Source organism: Eumetopias jubatus, unplaced genomic scaffold (assembly GCF_037043125.1).
Source record: "Eumetopias jubatus isolate StellerSeaLion01/CBP00866 unplaced genomic scaffold, mEumJub1_p1.0 scaffold_12, whole genome shotgun sequence".
NCBI lineage: Eukaryota > Metazoa > Chordata > Mammalia > Carnivora > Otariidae > Eumetopias > Eumetopias jubatus.
In genome coordinates this window covers 9310757-9335272 of record NW_028274818.1, presented here as the reverse complement: position 1 = coordinate 9335272, position 24516 = coordinate 9310757, and the positions used below count along the sequence as shown (strand labels likewise).

The following is a 24516-nucleotide window of genomic DNA, read 5'->3' as shown; positions in this document are numbered from 1 at the left end:
TCCCGGGGTCACTGCATTTGTTTTCTGGGCCACCAAACAGAGGGACGATCATTTTAGAATACATCTCTCTCTGTCACACCTCCAGGCTTTCACCCTCACCACCCATCTGAAGTGCTCCTTCCTTCGGGAAGTTCTATGACTTTTCAAGAGCTAGGCCGAACATGGTCTTCCTTAGAAAGCCCCCTCTGATTTTTCTGGGAATCAAGGTCAGGGGCACAGCATGAATGAAGACATATGGCAGGGATGAGGCACAGCCCCCTCCCTGGCACAGTGTCCTTTGAAATCCTGGAGGACAACCCCCTGCATCAGGGGGTCAAAGACACCTCTTGAAGGTAGAAACACCGTGCACCAGCCAGTCTTTTCTTTTGAAAGAACAGTCATTTTTGTCAAATATACAGGCTCATTGTTTATTTAAAGAGTTGTAGTTCTACAAAATTTGTTATGGAAAATGTCAGTCTTCCATCCATTTTCCCTGGGTTTTTTTTTCCTCCCTGGAGGCAGACACTTGAAACTCTCTTGGCTGATTTTTTTTCCTTTTGATATCACTAAAGAATATGGTTATGTTAATCCTATTTGATTTTTTCAGTTTTCGGCATTGTCTATTGACCTCCCATTGCAGAGAATAAGGATTTAATTTTACGTCCTTCCCCTGTGCCTTCACACAGGCCCCTGCCCACCCCCCATGTTCTATTGCTTGCCCAGTTACAAAATCCAGAATGCCACGCGGTTCTCCCTGCCTCTGTGCCTAGGGCCACCGGCCACCTGACTGTCCACGTCTGAAATTTGGGCTCCTTCCTGAATTCCTTCCTTTTTCTTCTAATCTTCTACTCATTCTTCCCCTCGCCTCCCATGTGCAGTCACTCAGGGAATTCTGTCAACTCTCCTTCTGACAAAACTCTTAAATTCATCCACTTCTCTCTGTTCCCACCTGCCACGGTCCCTGCTCTGTCACCCTCATGTCTCGCTCCGAATACTGCAATTATGCTAGCCTCCTCACTTCCTGTCATCCCTCGCTCTGCTTGCTTCTTCACTTTGCAGCCAGACTGAGCTCCCTAACATACAAAATTAGCCCACGGGATTCTCGTGCCTAAAACTTCAAGTGCACCTCAGGGCCCGCGGGGGTAATTTCAAATTCCTGAGCATAGTGGGGTTGATGCAGAACATGGTTCACCATGGCATTGTGTCTTCCTGGTACACAGGCTACAATTACTTGCCATGAAGGTTGGAGCCATGTGACATGTGTGGGGGAGTGACATGTCACTTCCAGGCCCAGGAAGTTAAGACCTGCAGACCCAGTATACCTCTTCTCTCTTCTGCAGGGGGCCTCCCAGGCGCATGTTCTAGAAGCTGTAGTTACAGGACCGAGGAGGCCTGCCCTACTGCCAGCAGACTTTACCTGAATGAGAAACAGGTATTTGTTATGCTAAGCCAATGAAGCTTTGGGGTTGTCTGTCACTGTTGCATAGCCTGTCGTGACCTGGAGTAGCACAAGGGATGTATAAGGCCCTCCAGAGTCTGGCCTTACCTCTCCCACTGGTATGAGTTCTCCTCTCCTTTCCTTGGACTCTATTCCAGCCAAGCCCTGCCAGGCTCTTTCCTGCCTGCAGGCTTTGCACACGCTGTTCTTGGTGCTTAGAATGTCTTCTCGTTACTCAGCCCTGTTTGCCACGTTGCCTGGCCGACCCCAACTCAACCTTCAAGCTGTAGTTTACATGTCTCTTCCTCTGGGAGCTTTCAAGAGTCCCCACTCCCTCCTGGGTGAGGTGCCCCTCCTTTGTATCCCTTAGCACCCCGTGCCTGCCCTTCACTTCCCCCTCCGTCCTGAAGTCTCCTGTTGACTTGTGTCTCTGCCGAACCTCACTCTTCACTCCCTGAGCCCGTTCTCTGTGGTGGCTTGGGGCCAGTCATGGGAGGTGCTCAGTCCGTTTATTTTGGTGGGAGGATCCAGGGCATCTTAGAGGACAAGTTATTGTGAAAAACTGCAATTGTGATTTCTTTTGCCAGGACTTTCTTGGTATTTTAAATTCCTGAGGGACCGCATTGGTTGGTCGTTGGGGGAAATAGTCTCTAGTCAGATGCAGCTGGCCTGACTTTTGGTCTTACTAGCTCTGTAGTGTTGAGCAAGTTACTTAACCTCTGAAGCCTCAATTTCATTACCTAAGGGGAAGAAGAAGAATAATAGTACCCGCCGCACAGGCGGCAATGAAGTGAGTTGATACATAAAAGCACTTAGGACAATGCTTGCCCAATAAATGTTAGACATATTGTTAAGAAAATCCTAAATGCAAATGTGGCCTTAGATCCTGGAACAGAAAAAGGGGGAAAACCGGTGACATCCAAATGAAGTCTGAAGTTAAATCATAGTACTCCAGCTTTGGAATTTCTCAGTTTTGGCAGATGAACCACCGGGGTGGGACATAACTTTAGGGGACGCTGGGTCAGGGGTAGGTGGAGCTTCTCTGTGCCATATTTGTAACTTTTCTATAAGCCTAAGATTCTCCCAGGATGTAGTATCATTATGATACTCATTTTATTCTCATAATATCCCTGTATGATGTAGGCACTATAATGATTGCCGTTTACAGCTGAAGGAACCGAGGCACAGAGAAGTGAAATAGCTTGCCCGTGGTCACCACTCACAGTCCGCATAATGGAGTAGGAATGATTGGTGGGTTGGGGTTTCAATAGAAGGTGATAATAAGCCCCTGCTTTGTGTAAGGCACCCCCGTACGTGCTGTGTCAACAGAGAGTACCAGGCGGTCTCTGTCCTCAGGTTCATTACAAGCAGGAAGGCCAAGTTCACACAGAGGTAAGGACAGAATCGGAGATAGGAACCTAGCCCCGGATTCAGGAGCTCATGCTCTTTTTTTTTTTTTAATTTTTTATTGTTATGTTAATCGCCATACATTACATCATTAGTTTTTGATGTAGTGTTCCACGATTCATTGTTTGTGCATAACACCCAGTGCTCCATGCAGAACGTGCCCTCTTTAATACCCATCACCAGGCTAACTCATGCCCCCACCCCTCTCCCCTCTAGAACCCTCAGTTTGTTTTTCAGAGTCCATCGTCTCTCATGGTTCGTCTCCCCCTCCGACTTACTCCCCTTCATTCTTCCCCTCCTGCTATCTTCTTCTTTTTTTTTTTTCTTAACATATATTGCATTATTTGTTTCAGAGGTACAGATCTGTGATTCAACAGTCTTGCACAATTCACAGCGCTCACCGTAGCACATACCCTCCCCAATGTCTATCACCCAGCCACCCCATCCCTCCCACCCCCCACCACTCCAGCAACCCTCAGTTTGTTTCCTGAGATTAAGAGTTCCTCATATCAGTGAGGTCATATGATACATGTCTTTCTCTGATTGACTTATTTCATTCAGCATAACACCCTCCAGTTCCATCCACGTCGTTGCAAATGGCAAGATCTCATTCCTTTTGATGGCTGCATAATATTCCATTGTGTATATATGGACCACATCTTCTTTATCCATTCATCTGTCGATGGACATCTTGGCTCTTTCCACAGTTTGGCTATTGTGGACATTGCTGCTATAAACATTGGGGTGCATGTACCCATTCGGATCCCTACATTTGTATCTTTGTGGTAAATACCCAGTAGTGCAATTGCTGGATCGTATGGTAGGAGCTCATACTCTTAACCATCACACTGAACACACCCCGGGGAATCATGTGGGATCCATGAAGGGGTTTCGGGACAGCTGGCTCTGTGGGTAGGGCCATGGATGGGAGTTTTGAAGGGTCTTCAGGTTGAGCCGCCCCATTTTCTGTTCCCTTTCCCTTCCTCTGACCTGTCCGGGGAGGTGGATCTCACTGGTACACACTCAGGTCTTCTGTTTAGCACTTCATGAAAGATAGCAGCTCGTAGAGCACAGGGCATGGGCTTTGGGGTCAGGCAGCCCGGGCTTCAGCAACTGTTCGGCTTCTTATCAACTCTTTGATCCTGAGCTGCTTACTTAGCCTCTCTGAGCTTCAGGGAAACGAGGGTAACAGCAACCACCTGACCTGTTGTCGTGGGGGCCGACCCGGTGAGAAGATGCGTACAAAGCTGGGTACGATGCCGGGCGCTTGGTAAGGCCACAGGAAGCGGTGCTGCCTCTGTGTGCCTCACTCCTTTGTTTGGTCCAAGGCGTACACGATGAGCCCTTGGGTGTGTTGCTAAACATTTCCTGGGGAGGCAGCTTCATGGAAAGGAAAGAACGTGGACTTTGGGGGGCCGGTGCTACTGACCAGTCTCTTGTTTAACCTTTCCGGGCCTCAATTTTCCACCATAAGCTAATGTCAGTATTTTAGGATCTAGTGACTGTCTTGAGATGGGGTGTGAATTTGGCCTGTGGACATGTTTGGATGTGTTCTCTTGACGTCAGTTCTTGCCATCGGGTCTTGTGGTTTTCTCCATTTCATTCACATCAATCGTGACTCATCCCAGACTGTTTGCTCTCTGAGGACAGGTTCTCTCAGTCCTAGGTTTCTCTCATCCCTCCTGCCAGCACTTAAGTTAGAGACATAGTAGGTGTTCATTAAACGGGAGTTGGCCTGCTTTTGTGGTGGGCTTTCTCAGCATTTAGCTGCACTTTCGCACCAGCTTCCTAGACTTTTCTAGACTTTGATCTACGCCATCCCGCTGAGCTCAAGGAAGTGCCTGGAAGCTGGTTGAGCAGGAAAGGACCAACTTGTGAAATGGCCACCAAACATTTTATTTGTTTTACTAAATAGTCGGTGTCTAAGACAGCCATGAGGGAAGGGGAGGGGAGAGCGAGCGAGAAGGCAGGGAGCCTGGGGGGAAGGCATCATCAGATGGCAGTCTCTGGCAACTAAATCAGCTGAGGGAACCCGTCCTGGCCCGAGTCCACCCTGTTTTGGAAGATGCGCCTGCTGCTGTCTACCCTCTGCCCGTGCTCCTCCTCGGCGTCGTCCTCGCTCGCCTTGCGCCGGGCGTTCTGGTAGAGCACTGCGCACATGCCCGTGAGCCAGGCGGCCACGGTGCCCGTGGAGAAGATGCAGAAGCCGATGAGCAGCAGGAAGATGTAGTCCTGGCGGTCCAGGTGCGTGATGCACATGTACCGGAGCGGGTTCCCCACCTGCGTGATGGGCCACCCCACCAGCTCTGCGGGCTCCACGCACGTGGCATTTTGATCATCTGCAAGGAAAAACACAGCGGGCAGAGTGCTGAGAGAGTAGAACCACCAGGGTTGCAGGTCCAAAGGGGACCCGGAGAGGCCATGTGGACCCTCGCTACTGAGAGTGTGGTCTGTGGGCCAGTGGCATGGGTGGCAGCTGGACCTCATTAGAGATGCAGGCTCTCAGGCACCCCCCAAACCTCCCGAATCAGAATCTGTGTGTCAACAAGGTGACAGGCAGGCACAGTCAGGTTTGAGACGTACTGTACCCGTGCTGCTTCTTGCCCCTGCCCCCCTTCTGATTTCGCTGCAGTCAGCTTGCCTCCTGAAAAGGGCCTTGCCTTCTTCTTTTTTTTTTGAAGATTTATTTATTTATCTGAGAGAGAGGGTGGGGAGGGGCCAAGGGAGAGGGAGAGAGAGAGAATCTCCAGCAGCCTCCCTGCTCAAAGCAGGGCCCAATGCCAGGCTGGATCTCTCGACCCATGAGATCATCACGTGAGCCGAGAGATCAAGAGTCAGAGGCTTAAATGACTGAGCCACCCAGGCGCCCCTGCACTTGGCTCGTTAAGGATCCTCCAGGAACGAGACACCACAGCAGGGGCTGGGAGGTTGGAAACAAGCAAGATCTCTACGGAGTGTTGACCCTCCACAGACCCCCCCATCAATATCTGTTGCCTCCCTCTCCCCTCCCTCTTCTTGGCTCCCACTTCTCCCCTACAACCTTGTCCCTTTCCCTTCACCCCGGCCTGAGTCCAGCCAGGGACCACAAAGGTGTCACACCTGGCTCACCTCTCGGGAGGGACAAGATTCCCTGGAAATGCCTCCTATGTGTTCTCCACTCAGGGAATCGGGGTGTGGGGAGCTCAGAGAAAAGGATCGCCAGTAGGAGAGGCAGTTCTGCTTCTCAGCGGTGAGGTTGGCATCACTGGCTCATCACACGATCTACATGAGTCTTCGGTCCTTTTTAGCAGCTGACTCAGCTGCCTGGCTACTTCTCTGAGCCCCTCCCCATGTCAAGTGCCATAGACTTGAGTGTATAACAGAAAGCAAAGTGGGCTCTGGGGGAGCCAGACAGACCAGGGTTCAAATCTAGACTGTTACTTACTAATTTTGTAAACTTCGGCAGGATATCCATTTCCCTCTCTGAATCCATTTCCTCACCGTTACACATGCAAAGAATGCTACCTGTTCCCAGGGTAATTGAGAGGATTTAATTGCCACAGGCGAGGATGCAAGCCACTGTGCCTGGTGCTCAGTAGTTGCACACAGAACTCAGAGCTTTGCCCTCAGCCCTGCCTTTTCCTAGCTCCATATGCTCCGCCACGTTGATGCAGAGGTGCCTGTGTGTGTGTGGTGCCAGGGGAATGTATCCAGCAGGCATTACATAAATGAGCTCCAACGCAGGGTGGAGACCAGGGCTTGAGATAATCATGCTCAAAATTATAATAGCAGCTAATATTTTCCAAGCTCTGACTACATTCTAAGCGGTACACAAACGTCTTGTTTCATTCTTATAACAACTTTGACACACACAAGTCTATCATTCTTGTTTTACACATAAGGAAACAGACTCACAGAGGTTTCTAAATAACCTGAAGGATCTAGGCAGGAGACAAGACACGAGCTATCTAAGCTCGTCTACAGAAGTGGCAGACACAGACAAGCTAGTGTGGAGCTGCAGGTTATGTGAATGCATTCCTATCCTTGGTAACCAAGGAAGTTAGGGAAATTGGGTTTGCACAGGGGAATTAGGGAAAGGGGTACAGAAGTGAGCTGAGTGGGGAGGAGGCCGTTGGGCCTGGGGGGCTGTCGAAGCCCCTTGCAAGCTGGATAGCATTCCCCGCGCCTCACCCCTGTGCCAGTGCACCTGTGGTGAATGGTTTGTTATTTTCAGGACGATGGTCCGAAGGCCGTGATGCCTTTGAGGACTGGCTCTTGGTGGAGGCTGTAGACACAGGACTGGAAAGCAGTGTGGGGCGGTCACCTCCATGGTGTGCAAAGATTACAGAGGGGAGGAGAGGAAGAGGTCCTCTTGGGGGACCGTGCTCCAAGGGGAGAGCTCTCAGGAGAGGAAAAGGGGTGGGGGCCGGGGGCTCCATTACACTTGGCGTCAAGAGGCAGGAGCCCAATCACACCTGGAGTCCTCTCTCCACTCGGCCTGGCTGGAGGGCGTCTGGGGCTTGGGTCACCTCCCCAAACTGCCAGAGACCTGGTATGGGACAATACAAAGAAAGATGTGTTGGGGAAAGGAAAATGTGGGATTCTGTGGGTTGGGGGTTTATCTCCTTCTATTTTAAGAAGATTCAGCTTTCAAACTGGGGCTTTAGCGGCAGACTAAACATGAAACACCGTGTCCCGTTTGGGAGCATTACCTTGAAAGGGGCAATTAGCAGTGATTTGAAGGCTTTGTTAGGTTGCTCTTAAGTGCGGGATGTGGATGTGGGTGGCTCTGCGGGGAGGGAGACCTGGGTTTTTCTACTGCTGCATTCTCTCCCCCTCCCCATTCCCCAGGCACTGCCAAGGTGGTAGCCCTCCTACCTCCCCGCAGGTCTCCCTAACTCCACTTTCCCCATTGCCCAGCTCTGGACCATTTCACACACCCCTGCCAGATTTCCCTTCCTCAAGCACAGCTCTTCCCAGGCAAACTCTGGCTCAGAACCCTCCTCTGACTCACCTGTAGGCCTGGGAATAACATCCAGACCACCTGGCCCGGTGCTCAGAGCCCTCCGCACCTGCCCCCTACTACCTCGCCATCGCCCTCCCCACTTCCTAGCACTCCAGTGACCGACACTTTGCTCCAGTCAAATTAAACTATTAATTCCTTGATTGCATCTTGCCCTTACCAGTAGCTAGCCTGGGGACATGCTCTTTCTGTATCAAATGTCTCTTCCTGCAATTTTTGCCTCATCAAGTCCTTCCTAGCCTTCAACATCTGGTGTGAGTCAGTGCGCTCCCAGGAGCGTTTCCACAGCCCCCTCACCCCTGTAGCTCAGACTGCATGGGGTCATTCCCACTCCTGGACCCACCATTGCGTCCTCACTGCGCCTGTGACACTCTCCCTCCCTTGGAGGCTCTTGGCCAGAGGAGTGTATCTTTTCTCCCCAACCAGACAGACAAAACTCTTTTTTTTTTTTTTTTAAAGATTTTATTTATTTATTTGACAGAGAGAGACAGTGAGAGCAGGAACACAAGCAGGGGGAGTGGGAGAGGGAGAAGCAGGCTTCCCGCTGAGCGGGGAGCCCGATGTGGGACTCGATCCCAGGACCCTGGGATCATGACCTGAGCCGAAGGCAGACGCTTAACGACTGAGCCACCCAGGCGCCCGACAGACAAAACTCTTCAAGACAGAATCCGTGTCTGATCATTGTTGTTCTTATTAATAAGAGGTATCATTTCTTGAAAGAAATACTTAATTTGGGGGGATTTTCTAGTAATATATATATATATTTAAAGATTTTATTTATTTTGACAGAGAGAGAGAACACAAGCGGGGGAGCGGCAGAGAGAGAGAGAGAGAAGCAGGGTCGCCGCCGAGCGGGGAGCCCGTCGCGGGACTTGATCCCAGGACCCCGGGATCATGACCTGAGCCGAAGGCGGACACTTCACCGACTGAGCCACCCAGGTGCCCCTCTAGTAATATTTTTATCGTTGAATTCTACTTTAATTCTACCGTGGTCAGAGACATACTCTCTATGATTTCAGTCCTTTGAAATTTATTGAGAATTTGCTTTATGGCTGAACATAAAGTCAATTTTAGTAAGTTTTGCATGTGCCCCCAAAAGGTGTGTATTCTGTCTTTGCTGAGGGTGTCGTTCTATGGATGCCAATTAAGTTGTGATTTTATACAGGTCTTCTGTATATTTGTTGACTTTGTTATTTATATCTTTACTGACTTTTTATCTATAAAAACTATTGTCTCTTGGTGACTCTTAGTCTATTAATGGTCTATTAGCTACTGTGAGAAGGATGTTCAGGTGACCAGTTTTGATTGTGCATTTACCTACTTCTTCATATAGCTCTGTCATGTTTTGCTTTACATATATTGAAGATATGTTATTAGATGTGTAGAAAGTTCTGTTTCCTCTTCCTGGTAGATTTACCCTCTTCTCACTGAGCAAACTCTCTCGTTATTTCTCGTAATGCTTCTTGCCTTAAAGTCCACCATCTTTGACATTAGTGTGGCTCCATCGAATTCCTTTTGGTTAGTGTTTGCCTTGTTTATCTTTTGCCATCCTTTTACTTCTAATCTGTCTATGTTCCTATATTTAAGACATATTTTTGTAAGCAGCATGTAGCTGGGTTTTGTTTTCCATCCAGTCTAGCAAACTTTGTATTGTAATTATTCCACTAACATTTAATGTTAGACTGATACATTTGTTTTCCATTTGTCCCACTTATTTTTATGTCTCTTTCTCTCTACTCTGTTGCCTTTTATTTTGTTATTTCATTTCCTTTTCATTAGTTTGATAGTCATACATTATTTTCCTATTCTGGTCTGATGTCATTAGAGATTATCGACCCATCTACTGACCCTGGAGTGCCTGGTGTGTGCTGGGCATCACAGAAGGTGCTTTACAAAATTAAGCTCTATTCTTGACCACCTCACTGAGCAGTTTTAATTATTCCCATGCTATAGAATGAATAAATTATTTATCAGTTATTCCCTTTCTGGCTCTTGATTTCCTTTCCTCTGACAAAAGGCTACCAAGTACTGTTGTACATGCTGTGCACTGCACAACTCCAGGGCCTTCATGCATATTAGAAACAGGTGACTAGCCCCCATGTCCTCCCTCTCTCAGCCCCATTCCATGGGCCCAGGGCATTTGTCCCAGTTAAAGCTCCCAGGTACAATTACAGGTGTCATTAATGTTTAAATTCTTCCTGCAAATAGTTCCTAAGGAAACATCACCCCCCATCTGGTTTGTTTCCACACATAGCATGTTACTCCCAGGCAGAAAACCTGTTTGCCAGAATCCTGTGTCTGCAGGAGCAAGAGTTTCTGTGGCTCAGAATCACATCTGTTAGTGCAGGAGCCCAGAAAGCCTCCCTTTCAGAGAACTGGTATGAACCCAGTCGTTCTAAGGCGAACTGCTCCTTTCTTCGCCTGCAGGGACCACAGTTCTGCCCTGTGGTCGGCTGCAGGTTCCCAAGGAGCCGGGGGCAGGCAAGTGCTGGTGCGCTTGCTCAGGAACCATCTGGGCTGCGTGGAGGGTTCAGCCTTCACATGGTGACAACATACACTGGAGGGTAGGATTTGGAGACTCCCTTCTCTACTAAACTGTACCCGCTACTGAGAATGCAGCACCAGGTTCTGTCAGCGTCACCACTTTGTCATAAGACTTCCACCTTGAACCCCGAGAAAGACCTCACCTGATTCTCCCATTTCTCCTTATTAGGCCCTAGCTCGCCCGAATGTCACTAGATGCATAGTTCTTTGTCTTATTTTTTTTCTCCAGCTGATTATGTATTTGTCAGGGAAGTGGATTGATGTCCTACTCATTTGTCTGCCTCTTCCCACTAGATTATAAACTCCACGAAGACATGGATTTTTGTCTCTGTGGTTCACTGTTATACCCCTAACACCCAGAACAGTGCTTCACCCATACTAGACCTCAAAGCATGGCTGTTGAATGAATGAAATGTTATCTTATTAACACACATTGGGGTCAATGTCATCGACAAAATGCTCAGACGATAGTGAACCTGGGGAGATAGAAGACCATAGGTGGGTCAGCTAACCCCTTGCCACCTTGGATTACTCTACGATAGACTAATACTGATCCCACTTCCTTTGTAAGAGTTTGGGGAAGATTCACTGAACCAAGGGGTGTGCAGTCCCAGAGGAGTCAGAAACAGGTCCCCAGGACCAAATGGAGGGGTAAGTTTTGAGCTGGGAAGGGGCACGCTTCGGTCCTCTGAGACTGCAGAGAAGGAAACGAGGGTAAATGCAGGTGGGGACAAGTGAGGATGCAGGTGCTGTGGGCATGGCATCAAAAGGTACTTATTACTACTCCCCAGTTAGTGTTAGAGAACTGTTTGAGAGCAGAGGCCCTCTTTGTTCACTTTTGTCCCCCTAACGCCTGGCACATAGTAGATGCTCAATAAATGTCTGTTGAATGCATACAGGAGAGAATGGGTGGGCTATTGGTCTGGCCTCATACAACAGTTCTCAAACTCTTGTGTCTTTGGCCTTGCTCTTTAGGACCAGCTCCCAACTGGAATTTGAAGGGACCATGGTAATATTTTGCTACACTCTGGGTGGCCCAGAAGAAATGACTCTCTAGAGAGAAACCTAGACTGGACCACATAGCAGCCCAACAACACCAAAGCCAACCAACCAGCAAGGCCCCCTTCTCAGACCCTCATGCATGGTCCTCTGAACGTTGGGTTCTACCTTTCCTACCTAGAGCTCCTTTTTTCTCATCACCTGCCTATCTCCCCTTGATGGCCTAAGCCCAGGTTCAGCAAACTCCACGGGCCAAATCCAACCTGCTGCCTATTTTTGTAAATAACTTTTTCTTGGAACACACCATGCCCATTTATTTACATACTTTCTATGACTGCTTTCAGGTTACAGATGGCCAAACAGAGGAGTTACAGCAGAGGTCCACAAAGCCTAAATATTTGCTATCTGGCTTTTTATAGAAGGCAGTGCTGACTCCTGGTCTAAACCATCCCTGGCATCTTGAAAATATAAAGATTTGGATGATTTGGGCTTAGGCACTACAGTTCTTCTCTAGTACAATTTTTTTCCTTGGATAAAGAGTCCATATTTTGGTAAAGCTTAAAAGTGATTCATAGACTCCTGGAACATTACAAGAAAGACCTTCAAATCCAGCAAGTTCAACCCGATTATTCCTGTACTTTAGAGGTGCTTTAGGCTATAGGACTGGTCTTTTGTATAAGGGGTTGTATGTGGGCATGATCTACAGGTACAAAGACCCCTTTTCCTCCTAATCCCTTCTTGTGCACTTGTCAGTACCCGGAATAAGGCCAACAGGAGATAGAACCTCTCATTCCACCAACAAAATAAGGCTTAAAGTGTATAGTCTTCTGAAAAAGGAGCTAACAACCTAAGCCCTACCCAGGGGGAAACCCTCACTACCACCTTTCTTGAGTAAGGTTTTGATGGGGGCAGGGAGTCAGGCGGCATAGCCAGGCTGGGGGATGGTGCCAGTTGGCTCATGGAAGCTAAGGGCAGATTCTTGTTTCTTCTCAGTTTGGTCTAGACCTGGGCCTGCTTAATAACTACCCATCGGCTCAGAAAAACCCAGGTAGTAGACAGTTGTCCTCATGGATAAGAGGCAATTTAGAAAAGCTCAGTAGCAGAAGACCAATCACCAGTCACCCAGGCGGGAATTTTGGAGCTCTCCTTGCTTCCTCTCTCACGTCACGAGCCATATCTCAAACCACAGCCATTCCCGTTAGTCTTACTTTCCAAACATGTCCTGATTCTTGCGTCTTCTCGTCATCTGGACCATTACCTCCCTCCCTCACCTGAACCGTGCGTGACAGCCCTTCTCACCCCTGTCCCTGCTCTCTCAGTCTCTCTCCATTCAGCAGCGGGAGCCCTCTGCAGGTCATAGGTCATGTTGCTTCCCTGCTCAAAACCCTTTCATGATTTCCCGTCACAGAACAAAATCAAAAGCTTCCCCTTGGCTTAGAGGTCCTGCCTAATCTGGCCTCTCACTAATTTTCTGTCTCCTTCCTTCATCTGTCTCCACCATACTCCCCTTCTAATACATCATGCTCATTCCACCCCAGGGCCTTTGCATTTGCTCTCCCCTCTGTCTAGAAAGTTCCCCTTCCCCACGTCTTATTTCCACAGCTTGTCCCCTCTCTTTATTTGGTTCTCTGCTCAAATGTCACCGCCTTAGCACCCCCCAACAGAAAGGATCTGCTTTGTCCTCCATCTCAGGCACACTCTCTCCCTTCCCTTTCCGTATTTTCCTCCATGGCCCTTATCATCACTTGACATCATGTCATACACTTATGTGCTTATTTATTCCTCTCCTGCTAGAGTGGAAGCTCCATGACAGCATGTCTGTTTCTGTTCTTAGCTGTATGCCCAGTGCCTGGCCCAAGCCTTGGCATTACGTCTCATTTTTTTTCCATAATGCTGTCATTTTGAAGGTTTTAAAATACCCTCTCCCTCCCCCCTGCTGAAAGCTCCAGGCATCCCCCTCCCGCCCAAGTTGGACTCCCTGTGGACAAGGCAGGCAGCATCAGAACACCACTTACCCTCCTGTTTCTGTCACCCACACGGCCCTCCCCCTTCTCTGCGCCCCATGTGGCGTCCACGGTCACCACCAAGGATTGTCCCAGCAACGGCAGTAGCTGACATTAGTTGAACACTGACTATGTGCACTTCTAAAATCCTCGTGTGGGTTATTTCATTAGCACAACAACCCAAGAAATAGGTACTAACTTATTGCCATTTTACAGGTGAGGAGCGTGATTCTTGTGCAGACTGTGGCCCAGCTGGTAAGAGACCAAGGCAGGATTAAAAACCAGGCAGTTTGAATCCAGAGCCCATCTTAGTTTTGCCTGTTCAATCGGGAGTGTGATCATCTGGAGACCAAAGGGATATTTTAGGATCGCCTAATTGGGTTGGTGTTACAGAAGCATCAGAGAAAACAGCATGAGAAGCACTGGGTAATATATAAGACCTATGAATCACTGACCTCTGCCTCTGAAACCAATAAGACATTCTATGTTAATTAATTGAATTTAAATTTAAAAATAAATTAAAAAAAAGAAAAAAGAATGAATTGACACACAAAAAAGAAAAAGAAAAAAGAAAAGAGCATGAGAAACTGTACTTTTCTTGATACGAAGTTATTCTTTGTCTTTTATCTCACTGAAAGGAAAAGAGGGACTCTCAGGTGGGCCTCTCGATTCCATTTGCCCCACATCCTCACACTCAGGCCCATGCGTGCTCACCCTCGCTTTCTTCCCAGAGGAGGGGCCTTTCCCTGTTTAAGGCTGGCCTTTCATTTGGTTCTGGAGTCCATCCACTCCTGGCTTCACATCAGTTATTGCCCCTGTCCCGAGTCTTTGCCCCTGCATGACTCCTCAGCAGCAGATAAACACATGCATGGACCTCTTTGCTCTGAAGAAAATAAATACCCCCTTTATACAGTTCTCCTCCATCTATCACCCTTTCTCCTCAGTCTACAGCCAAGTTCCTAGAAGAGTTTACATGTTTTTTTCTTTTTCAAGTAAACTCTACACCCAACGCGGGGCTTGAACCCATGGTCCTGAGATCAAGAGTTGCGTGCTCCATCGACTGAGGCAGCCAGGTGCCCCAAGTTTAGATTTTTTTTCTGCACCCCTTTTCCTCCTTGCTGTTCATTCTGTAACCCACTGTCCACTCCCATCATGCCGTTGGAACTGTCCAAGACCTCAGGGACCTCTTGGTAGCTAAATGTGATGGACACTTTTCAGTCCTTACTTGACCTACTTCTACTCTTTGAAACTCTTCTCTCGGCTTCTGTGAGTCCACCCCTCTCTGATTTCCGTTCTTTTATCCTGGCTGCTCCTGCCCAGGGCACTTCATGGGTGGCTCTTTTTGGCCCTTCCCTATGTTGGCATTCCCCAAAGCTTCTCTCCTTGACCTGTTACTCCCCACCCCCCCATCCCCATTCTAAACTCTTTTGCTGGCTTATCTCATTCTTTGTTTGGTTCAGTGATCACCAGTGAGCTGATGATTCTCCCAAGTACATATTCTATTCTTTATTCTGGATTTCAGGTCAGAACATCTGAAGGCCTCCTGGTTCACAGGGGCCCTCCCACTCAACACGCTCAAGATGGGACATGGTTCTCCTTTAAGCTCCTTGCTGCCGCTCCTCCGAGAGTGTCCATCCCAGGGAAGCCTCCAGAGCTGTTCAAACCAATTCTTTCCTGTTATTTTCCATATCTCATTTATTCATTGATTTTCTCAATAAATATTTATTGAGCCTTTTTTCTGTGTCAGGCCTTGAGCTAGTTTCTGAAGATTCAGACATGTTCTTTGCTCTCATAGACCTTACTGTCTATCAGAGAAGATAAATTTTAAGTATTCAAATCTATTAATTACTTAGAATTGTGCCAGAAATCATGAAGGGGGGACTGGGAACTTGGGAGGGTCTAGTTCAGTCTGGAGTCCTATTGCTTCTACCTTCTATTTTATTTTTAAAAGATTTTATTTATTTATTTGTCAGAGAGAGAGAGCAGAAGCAGGGGGAGCGGCAGGCAGAGGGAGAAACAGGCTCCCCACTGAGCAACAAGCCTGACGTGGGACTCGATCCCAGGACCCTAGGATCGTGACCTGAGCCAAAGGCCAAACACCTAACCGACTGAGCCACCCAGGCGTCCCTGCTTCTACCTTTTAAATGGTTCCTTCTGACCTGTCTAGACTTCCTCATCTGCTGCTGTGGACCACCTTCCTCCCTTACCTGGATGCCCACAGGAGCCTCCTAGCCCTGCATCCAAGCTCGCCTGCTTCCCAGAGCTTCTCAGGATGCCCTGCATGTTCCCCAGAGAATCCTCCAAAGGCCCTTCATGGCTGGATCTCTGTTTCTCTTTCTAGCCACATCCACACTCTGCTGGCTTATCTCCAGGCTGGAGAGCCCTTCACTTCTAGAGATAAGGAGACTGAGGTTGGCTGCTTTGGCCAGCTTTGCACTGCTGCCTTCCAGAGGCCCGAGTGGTGCTGGGTGACCAGAGAGGCCATGCACAGAGGTCTGGCATTTCTGAGCTCGAAGGGACTTTGGATCACCTACTTTCAGGGATCTCAAGTGGGCTGAGCTCAAGAGTGTGTGCAAATCACTCAGGATCCTTCCTAAATTGCAGGTTCTTGCTACCCACTCCCTTCTTGGCTTTTCTGGGCGGTTTGGGACCACTGACCCGGTTGTATCCCTCCCAGCCCCCTCATTGCCCCCCGTGAGGCTGCTTCTCTGGCTCTCAGCAGGTGTTTGTGAGGAAGTCGGAGACATAGGCTGGCAGAGCAGCTGATGGCCATGGAAACGTCTGCGGCCCAGCTGTCCCTTTCTGCGTGTCTGGTCTTTGCAGCACTATCTCTGATGGAGAAGATGGGTTAGCATTAATAGTGGAAGAGTGCGAGGACCTGAATTCATTCTGGAAATCTAAGTCTTGGCACAGTAGTAGATGACTTTGTACTTGGTGGGTTGAAATGGGGCCATTATCCTATTACAGCAGCCTTGAATACAGGATGAAGTAGCCTTGGAATGAAACTAAGATGTTCTCCGCTCAAAATGCCCTCGAAATGACGTGGACCCAAAACAGCACATGACCCAACCCATCTGCTCCCTGCAGATGTCCCTGAGTGGCTTTGTCCCCTGCTTCTGCAACACTCCTGCCCAGACTCCTCTTTGATTTGTGGGCCCCACCATCGGATGACCCAGGACTGCTTAAGGACGATAATTTCAGAGCTGACGGCGAGGGACACTCTGTCCCCAAACTACCCCCACTTCCACTCCTGGTAGTCTGTCACTTTCCGAACTCTCACTGTTTCTTGTTGTTTTCTGTCACATTGCAAATGCCCCTTGAGGGAGACATGTCAAAACATTATTAGCCACTAACGTCTTGGTGCAAATCAATTTATTCACTAGTGGGAGCAGCTGCCGTAGATCTAGAATGGAAGCCATTGTCATAGGGTCTTTCGAAATACGGCGAAAGGATTTGCACTGTCCAAAACCGGATTCTCTGGATATGGGGCCTGGGGTTCCTACGCTCAGTGGAATTTGAGAACCACTGTTTGAGTGGGCCAGGCCTGGGAGGACAGTCTAGGGCACTGAGTCCCCTGGGGATGGAGGTATTATTCTAGTCAAGTAGATGATACTTAAGATAGGAGGTAGGACAGTGCAGGAGTTCGAGGCTGTCTGCTTCCTAATTATGTGCATGTCCTAATTATGTGACTGTGGCCTGCTTCTCCAGGAATGCCTCCGCGTCAGCATTGATCCATCGCATTGCCCATCTGGGACCCTGTCTGCGGATCACTGCTCTCCTCCTGCAGTTAAGTGCACCTTATCTTTCCATTTAGGTCTACAGACTACCAGCTAGAAGGGGCTGTAGAGAGTATCTAAGCCTAGCCTCCTTTTATTTCAAAGACAAGTGAGTCTCAGAGGGGAAGGGACTTGCCCCACATCACCCAGTGGCATTGCTGGGACCAGGACAGGATCTCTTGGCTTTCAATTGCATTTTCTCTCTCATATCCCATGATTGTCTTATTGAAGATGGAAATTATGACTTCTTTTCCCTATGATGAAAGCACTCCAGCCTTATAATACAATGTTGGGCATATAATGAACATACAACAAATATTTCAGAGTCGAATTGACTAGGATGTGTCTAAGAGTAAGGAGAGGTCATGGCATGGGGGATGGGAAACACTGAATTCCCAGATCTCCATGTTGGGCTTGGCTCTACAGCCACTTACCTGTAAGGAAGTGAGATTCTAAAGTTCCAGCTGAAGCATCTTATATTAAAAGGCTACCCTGACCCATATGGTGGCCAGTGGCCGTTCATGGGGCTACTTACATGACTTAAAACAATATAAAATTAAAAATTCAGTTCCTCGTTTGCACTAGCCTAATTTCAAGAGCTCCATAGCCGTATGTGGCTAGGGGCTACCATATGGGACAGAACAGATACAGGCTATTTCTACTGCCACAGAGACTTTAGTTGGACAGCACTAGACTGGACTTTGAGAGAAGATAGGATGGAGGCCAGGGTCCTTATGTCCAGAAGCTTAGAGTTGTGTGAGTTTTTAAGAGCATCTTCAGAGGCATTCAACCCTGTCCTACTAGGGCAGCTCTATCCTGGGAAGAGCTCAGTTGCCACTCTCACCTTCAAAGAGCATTAATGCCTGGGAAATTACAGTTTCAGCCAGGAATTAGTTCTCCTATCTGCTGACCAAGGCCAAAAAGTAAATGGAATCTGTGGGTCTGTTTTTAACTCTGCATTGATCAGAGCATCTGGGTGACCAGCACTTTATAACTCACCTCCATTTCTGCTGTGATTTTCATGTTTGCAAAATGAGTATGTAAGCTCTTTGAGGATGGAATGGTTTTCAGTGCATCTGGTGAGTGTATCATTGGAGGGTTTCTTTTGATGAAGACCTTTAATAATAGCACCAAAAAAACCAGTTAGCCTTCTCTATAGCCCCTTTATGGGGGGTGAACTGAGCCAACATGGGACACAGGGGAAGAGCATATTACTGCCTTCAGATCTTTTGTTTTAAGATTTCCCCATTTCTTTCCTGGACCTCAGCTTCCTTCAACGTTCCCCACTGTTGCAGAATTAATCTTAGCTAATTGTATTTCTCAAGAATTCACTTCTGCCTCTGATGTGAGAGCTGATATTATGTGAGGGCTGGTATTATTCAGCCCAGGAGTTCATATATTTTTGCAGGGTCCTCTTCAAGATTTGGGCACTCTTGGGGATCCAAAGGTGTAAATCTCTAATGGCTAATTTTAGCTCAGTGGTAGGCAGTGGATGGGGGCAAAGTCTTCTTCAGATAACAAAATCACACCATGTAGGTGACTTCTTGCTTTCAAGGCCATGTCTGCCCCACAGTTGGACCTCCTTGCCCTCATGCCTTGAAAGCTCTCTGCATGTCCACACCTGTTCCTGAAAGTGGGGCTTGTCTTTAGGTAGAACTCCAGTTCCAGATTCAGGTGACTCAGGAAGAACCACTTTGCTGCTACTGGCCCAGCCCTGAGTCTTATGGTCCAGGCTGAGATGAAGCCTTGATCTGAGCTTCTGGTTTTGTTCCCCAGTCCGAACTCCTGTGTTCATAACTTGCCTAATACCCAACTCCCTCGAAGATTCTCTCTGTCCCATTTTCCCAGGGATTAGAGCCCTGGGACCTGCTGCTCACCTTTCAATGTCCTATCTATATCCCCTTCCCCCCGTGCATCCTTATAGTCATGTTTCCTGGATGGGGTACACTGTCCTCTCTTTCCACGTGTGCTGAGGCTTCCTGAAGTCTACTGCTTATCCCAGGGTCACCTGACTGATGTCTGCTACTCTCTTAAGTACCCTGTATCTTTCCCACATCTGCCAACCATTCGTTTATTGAATGCTTTTTGGTATGCAAGACTTAATGCTAACGGCAGTTTGTAAGCGTTCTCATCTCAGCCGCCTAGATAGGTTGGTTCTATTATTATACCTGTCTGAAAGATGAGGAAGTTGAAGTTCAGAGAGGTTAAGTAACTTCTCTGATTTCCTATAAATAGCAAGTGGCAGGGCTAGGGTTATAATTCAGGTCTGTTTCACTCCAACCTGAGCTCTTTAACACTGGGCTCCCCTGCCTGCATGCTGGCTGTCCTTTCCCACCTGCCACTGAGGTTGTCCCAAGTGCCTGCTCCACCCGGTGGGCACGTGGTGGCCTCTTTTGTCCTGCTCTGTTCAGTAGGATAGTCCTGCTGTCCCTGACTGGACCGTGGGACATATATGGTGCAGATGACCATAGTCATGTGAGTCTCCACACACAGCTCAAGGTTCTCTCCATGAGCACTTCTTGGGCACATAATAGGACTCAATAGTTGAATGGATGAACTGGGTGGTAGCATGGAAGCTTGCTTTTCAAGGGATCTCTATACTGCCATCTTACTGTCATGCTGACCTTAATACTCTCCCACAGGGAAAATCTCCCAGTACTAACGTTCATATCTTCCTGGGTCTAAAATGAAACCCATCTTTAATTTGGATTCTTCTTTCTAAATAACCAGGTTACTCAGCTCATTTCGTAGAGATTCTTCTTAGATCCTGCAGTGTGGGTACATGGGGAGAGAGATGTATATGCTCTATTTTAGAACATGCTGAAGATCACATTTTGATAGCCAAGGTGGTAAAAGAGGTGGGCCTAAGCTTGAGCGTTTGTCCGTAGCAAAGATATTTCCACTTAACAGAGGCATGAATCATGTGAGAGTCACACGAAAGAAATATCTTCCATTGTGTCGAGGGCTGGCTAAAGGGCAAGAGAAGCATCTAATGAATTTTACTGTGTGTGCCTCTTCACGTGTGGGTGTGTATCTAAATATTGATGTGTGTATGTGTGTGTCATGTATGTGGAATATGTGCGTGATTGTGTATGTGAGTAGGTGTATATATAGGTATGCATGTATGGTATGTGCGTATGAGCACATCTTTGTGCTCATATGTATGTGGGTATATGTACATGTGTTTGCACATGTGTTTATGTGTATGTGACGGTATGTGTGTGTGTGTGTATATGTGTGGGAAGGGACAATCAGACTGACTGAGATGCAAAAGTGAGCAAATACTGAGGTTAGGCTCCTACTCTGGGAGTTTGAGTGGGTTGGGATGAACTTGGGCTTGTAAGGAGCGTGCAGGCATGTAATGAGTTTATGATGGCTAGAGCTCATTATCCAATGGAAATGATCTTGGGTGAGTTCCATGTGTAGTCAGATAGGAAATAAAGTTGAAATTTAAACGCTGTGGCCATATGCTTATAACATGACATATTTATAACTAAACTGACTTACAGGATCATAGTTACCATGGAATTCAGGGATTTAAGATATAGTAGTCTCATCAAAAAAAGACCTGAATCAGGAGGTTCAAATCTTTTTTTTTTTTTTTTTTTTTTTTGCTACTTACTAGCCATGTGATTTTGGGCCAGTCTGTTTTCTCAACCCTGTCATGATAGGGTTAAAATTACCAATCCTAGCCTCTTCCACAGGCCTAGGGCACAAAATTTAAGGGTTGGTATGACATTTAAAGTAAAGAAAATGAGACCGCATGTGTGAAAAAACTCTAGCAGCTGCAAAGCTCTCTACAAAGATAAATTGTTCTATGTCTGGCCTTGGGCTCATTAGTGTTTTCAAAGAGATCACAATTGTTAGCCAGGGCAAGGAGACCATAGTTCTGCATGAAGTTGTCTGGGCGGGTTTCTCTAGGCCACCAAACAGCAGAGAGAGATGAGCAGATCAGCAGTTGTTGTGGGTGTGAGTTGGGGGCGGGGGGGGGGGAGGCTCATACTGGCCAGTGGATAAAAGCTTTGTCTACCTCAAAAGACAGACTCTTCGTTCATGAGGAGCTTATGAGCTTGACAAGATAGATACCCGCTTCTGATGTTTTCGAAAACACACAGTGAAACAGATCCGATTTATAATCCTAGTCAATCCTGGAATGAAATGAGTCAAGGAGTCCAAAGCAGTCATCCTGAGCACTCTGAGAAGACACAACTCTATAAGCAGAATTTCGATTGAGGGAGATTTGGTGGCAGGTGAAGCAGCAGGCTTTGGGACTGGGGAAGAAGCCAAGCTATGTCACCGTTTTCAGCTAGGGTAGGAGGGCCTCCTGGCTACTTGGTGGGCTCTACTCAAGGAAAATATATACTTATGGTGGGCAGGGGGCAAGAGAAGATGAAGCTTCTTCACAGGCTAGTTCCCAAGACAGTTGCTCCTCTATTCTTTTATGATTCGTCCTCTTAAGAAGATGGTCTGATGAAGTTCTTTCCTTTTGATTTATTCTAACTCGGATTGTGTACCTGGGAGCTGGGCCAGGTGCCTAAGGCACGAAATGTAAGGAGCCACCCACTCTTATTGTCTCCCTGAATTTTGCATCCCAGGAGGCTCGCTTGCCTCACCATCATCCAGGCCCTGCCTGGAAGACACGTTAAGACCCGTCCACTGGAAGGAGGGCCAGGAGAGCGCATTTTCACTTGCCACCACCATTCAGCTCCCTCTCCCCCAGGTCTCCCTAAAGCCTATCATGTTGGCCAGGAATCTTTCTGGGATATGGCCACCTGGGCAAGAACTTCATGCTGGAGGCTTCAGCAGGTGCTGGTGCCTGAAAATATTTTTCAAGAACAAACACTCAGGGAAGGGAGCTGGTGCATGAAAATATTTTCAAAAACAGCCACTCGGGGAAGGGAGAGGAAACACGGTTTTGACAGGGTTTGAATCCAAAGTCCAATTTTACCAGATTACATCCGTGGCTCCAGGCTTTCATTTCCCATTTCCTTGAAGTCCTGAGTGAAGGTGGTGTTGGTAAAGTGGGATAATTGTAGGCTGAGGATGGGACAGAAAAGTCACTGAGAAGAAGAGGGGGTTGAGGCACTGGAATGCTGGGGGGGCCATGGCAGAGGGGTGGCAGCAACTGGCTTGGAAATCTACCAGGTAAGACTTGAGAATCTGCCCATGAGATTGGAATCTCCCTGTTGGACAGAGTGGGCACTGGTAACCTGTTCTTCATGGATGCATGCCATTCCCTCCTTCCTTATGGGGTTAGCATCTTGAAGACAAAGAAGCCATCAACAGCCTTCTCTCCCTTCTCTCCACTCGCACTCTCACTGTCTGGGGAGCTCCCGTGCCCCTCCCTCTACCTCTATGGAACTTTCTCCTCTGCACATCATACTGTCGGGTTTTGGATGGCCTATGCATGACTGAATTCACTTTCGGATCTTAGAAAAATTCAGTCACTGAATCAAACAGATTAAAATACTCCACCAATGGCATACAGTGTCCCTGAATTTGTTACTTTGCAGTTAAGGAACTTGATCATTTCCACACATACCATTTTACATTGACACAACAGCTCCATACGCTGAGCCATATTATTGTCCCCACCTGATGGATCAGGAAACTGAGGCTCAAAGACACTGTCTGTGCCTAGGGCAGCCGGCTAGTAAGTGCTGAGTTTGGGACCAGAACTCAGCTCTTTGGATTCCTACTCCAGAACTTCTCTACGGACCCTATTGCCTCTCCAGTCAACCCAAGGGTGGATCCTGCAGAGCAATAAGAATGCTTTCCATCAGCTTCCCCCAGAGTTTTCTCCCATCCTGACCATCTTTTGACTTTACCTTTTCTGGAACCCATTCCTCCGGCTCCATCACATCCTCCTTGTCCCCACACGCAATCAGACCCTCACCTGGATGGTTCAGATGGGACACTATTAAGTAGATGGTGAAGTCCAGGAAGGAGCAGTTGCATTTCCATGGGTTTCCACTCAGATACAGGGTCTGTAGTGTTAGGAGGTTTTGGAAGGCAGCATTGTCCAAGGTCTGCAAGCCGGTGTTTCTGAGGTCCAGGTACCTTAGAGAGCTGGTGTTGGCAAAGGTGTACTTGTTCAGAGAGAACAGGTGAGGGTTGTTGGAGATGTTCAGCTGCACCAGGTTGCTGAGCATGGAGAAACTGTATGGGGAGATCAAGGTTAGGTTGTTGGAGCTGAGATCAAGGTAGATGAGTTTGAAGACCCCGATGAAGGTATAATCCATCACCTCGCGAATCAGGTTATTCCGACAGTCCAAGTAAACAAGGTCACTGAGGAGTCCTAGATTCATCGCTGGCAAAAAGGTGATGCGGTTATCATTCAAGTATAGCCTCCGAGTGCTCAGGGGTACATCAGGGGGGTACTCGGCTAACTGGATCCCTGTGCAGATCACTTCCTGGGCTTGACACTGACAATTACTTGGACACTTTGACCCCGAGACCAGTCCCATTCCAAAGGAAAAGAGTAACCACCCGGGCCCAGGGCCTGAAGCAAGGGACATAGTAAGAAGCCACAACTACCCTCCTTCCACCTTCCTGCGGGCGCTGTCCCTCTGATCGGAAGGCTGCCGAGGGGCGGGGTGGGGGAGGAGTGGCGCTGGAAAGAACTGTAACACTCTAGCTTTGTGCAAAGCAATTTTCCATTACAGGAGAACTGAGAAGAAGTTGAAACGCGAGGCCCAATGCCCCGCCGCCCGGCTTGGTGGCTCGGCCGCCCGCTCACTCCCAGACTGCTGCTGGAAGCTTGCCCGCTTGGCGGCTTTGAAAGGTCTCACCCTTTCCCTGCGTTTGCAAGTGAAGGGGAGCCAGGGGAGAGCCACATGACAATGAGCTTGCCAGTTGACACCTTTGTGATGTCAGCAGCCTCAGGAGACTGCCTGGCTGAGGGAGGGAGAGTCCTGCCTCTCTCCCCTTCTGGGTGGTGTGGGGGTGTTTTGTGTATCTCGGTAAGCTGGCTGTCCCTGGGGGAATCAGGGCCTGCAGTGTGGGGCTGGGGGGCTGTGCTCGGGTTCGTGTGTGTGTGTGTGTGTGTGTGTGTGTGTGTGTGTGTGTGTGTACCAGGTCCCGAAGAGGTGTAGTGGAGGATTAGGTTAGCTTGGATCCCCTAATCCACAGGCTATAGAGGGACCTTGGAAGTAGCTTCTTTACTGATGAGCAAAGTGACTTGTTTTAAGGTCAGTTCTCCGAGTGGGTCCTTTCCTTTGTAAATGAATTTGGACAAGTGCCAGTTTTTGGTGGTGTTGGGAGAGTATGGGAAAGGGGAGCCTCCTTTGAAATGAGGAAAGGGAATTCCTCTGATAAGGTGGTCCTCTTCAGATTGCTTTCCTAGCCTGCCTACAGCTCTGTCTGCAT

The 24516-nt window shown here is 48.2% G+C and overlaps 1 protein-coding gene and 1 long non-coding RNA gene across 2 annotated transcripts in view; one reads left to right on the top strand and one right to left on the bottom strand.

Moving 5' to 3' along the window:
• The window catches only part of LOC114210472 (uncharacterized), an 87245-nt gene that overhangs the window by 26541 nt on the left and 36188 nt on the right, over positions 1–24516 (top strand). The window contains exon 5 of the long non-coding RNA XR_003609527.2: positions 8616–8765. This is a non-coding gene — a long non-coding RNA (uncharacterized LOC114210472). The remainder of the gene's footprint in view (positions 1–8615; positions 8766–24516) is intronic.
• LRRC52 (leucine rich repeat containing 52) lies at positions 4838–23666 on the bottom strand. The gene is made up of 2 exons (XM_028104749.2): positions 23045–23666; positions 4838–5163 (listed from the first exon to the last, which is right to left on the bottom strand). The coding sequence occupies exons 1-2, from the start codon at positions 23664–23666 to the stop codon at positions 4838–4840; spliced, it is 948 nt and encodes a 315-aa protein (XP_027960550.1).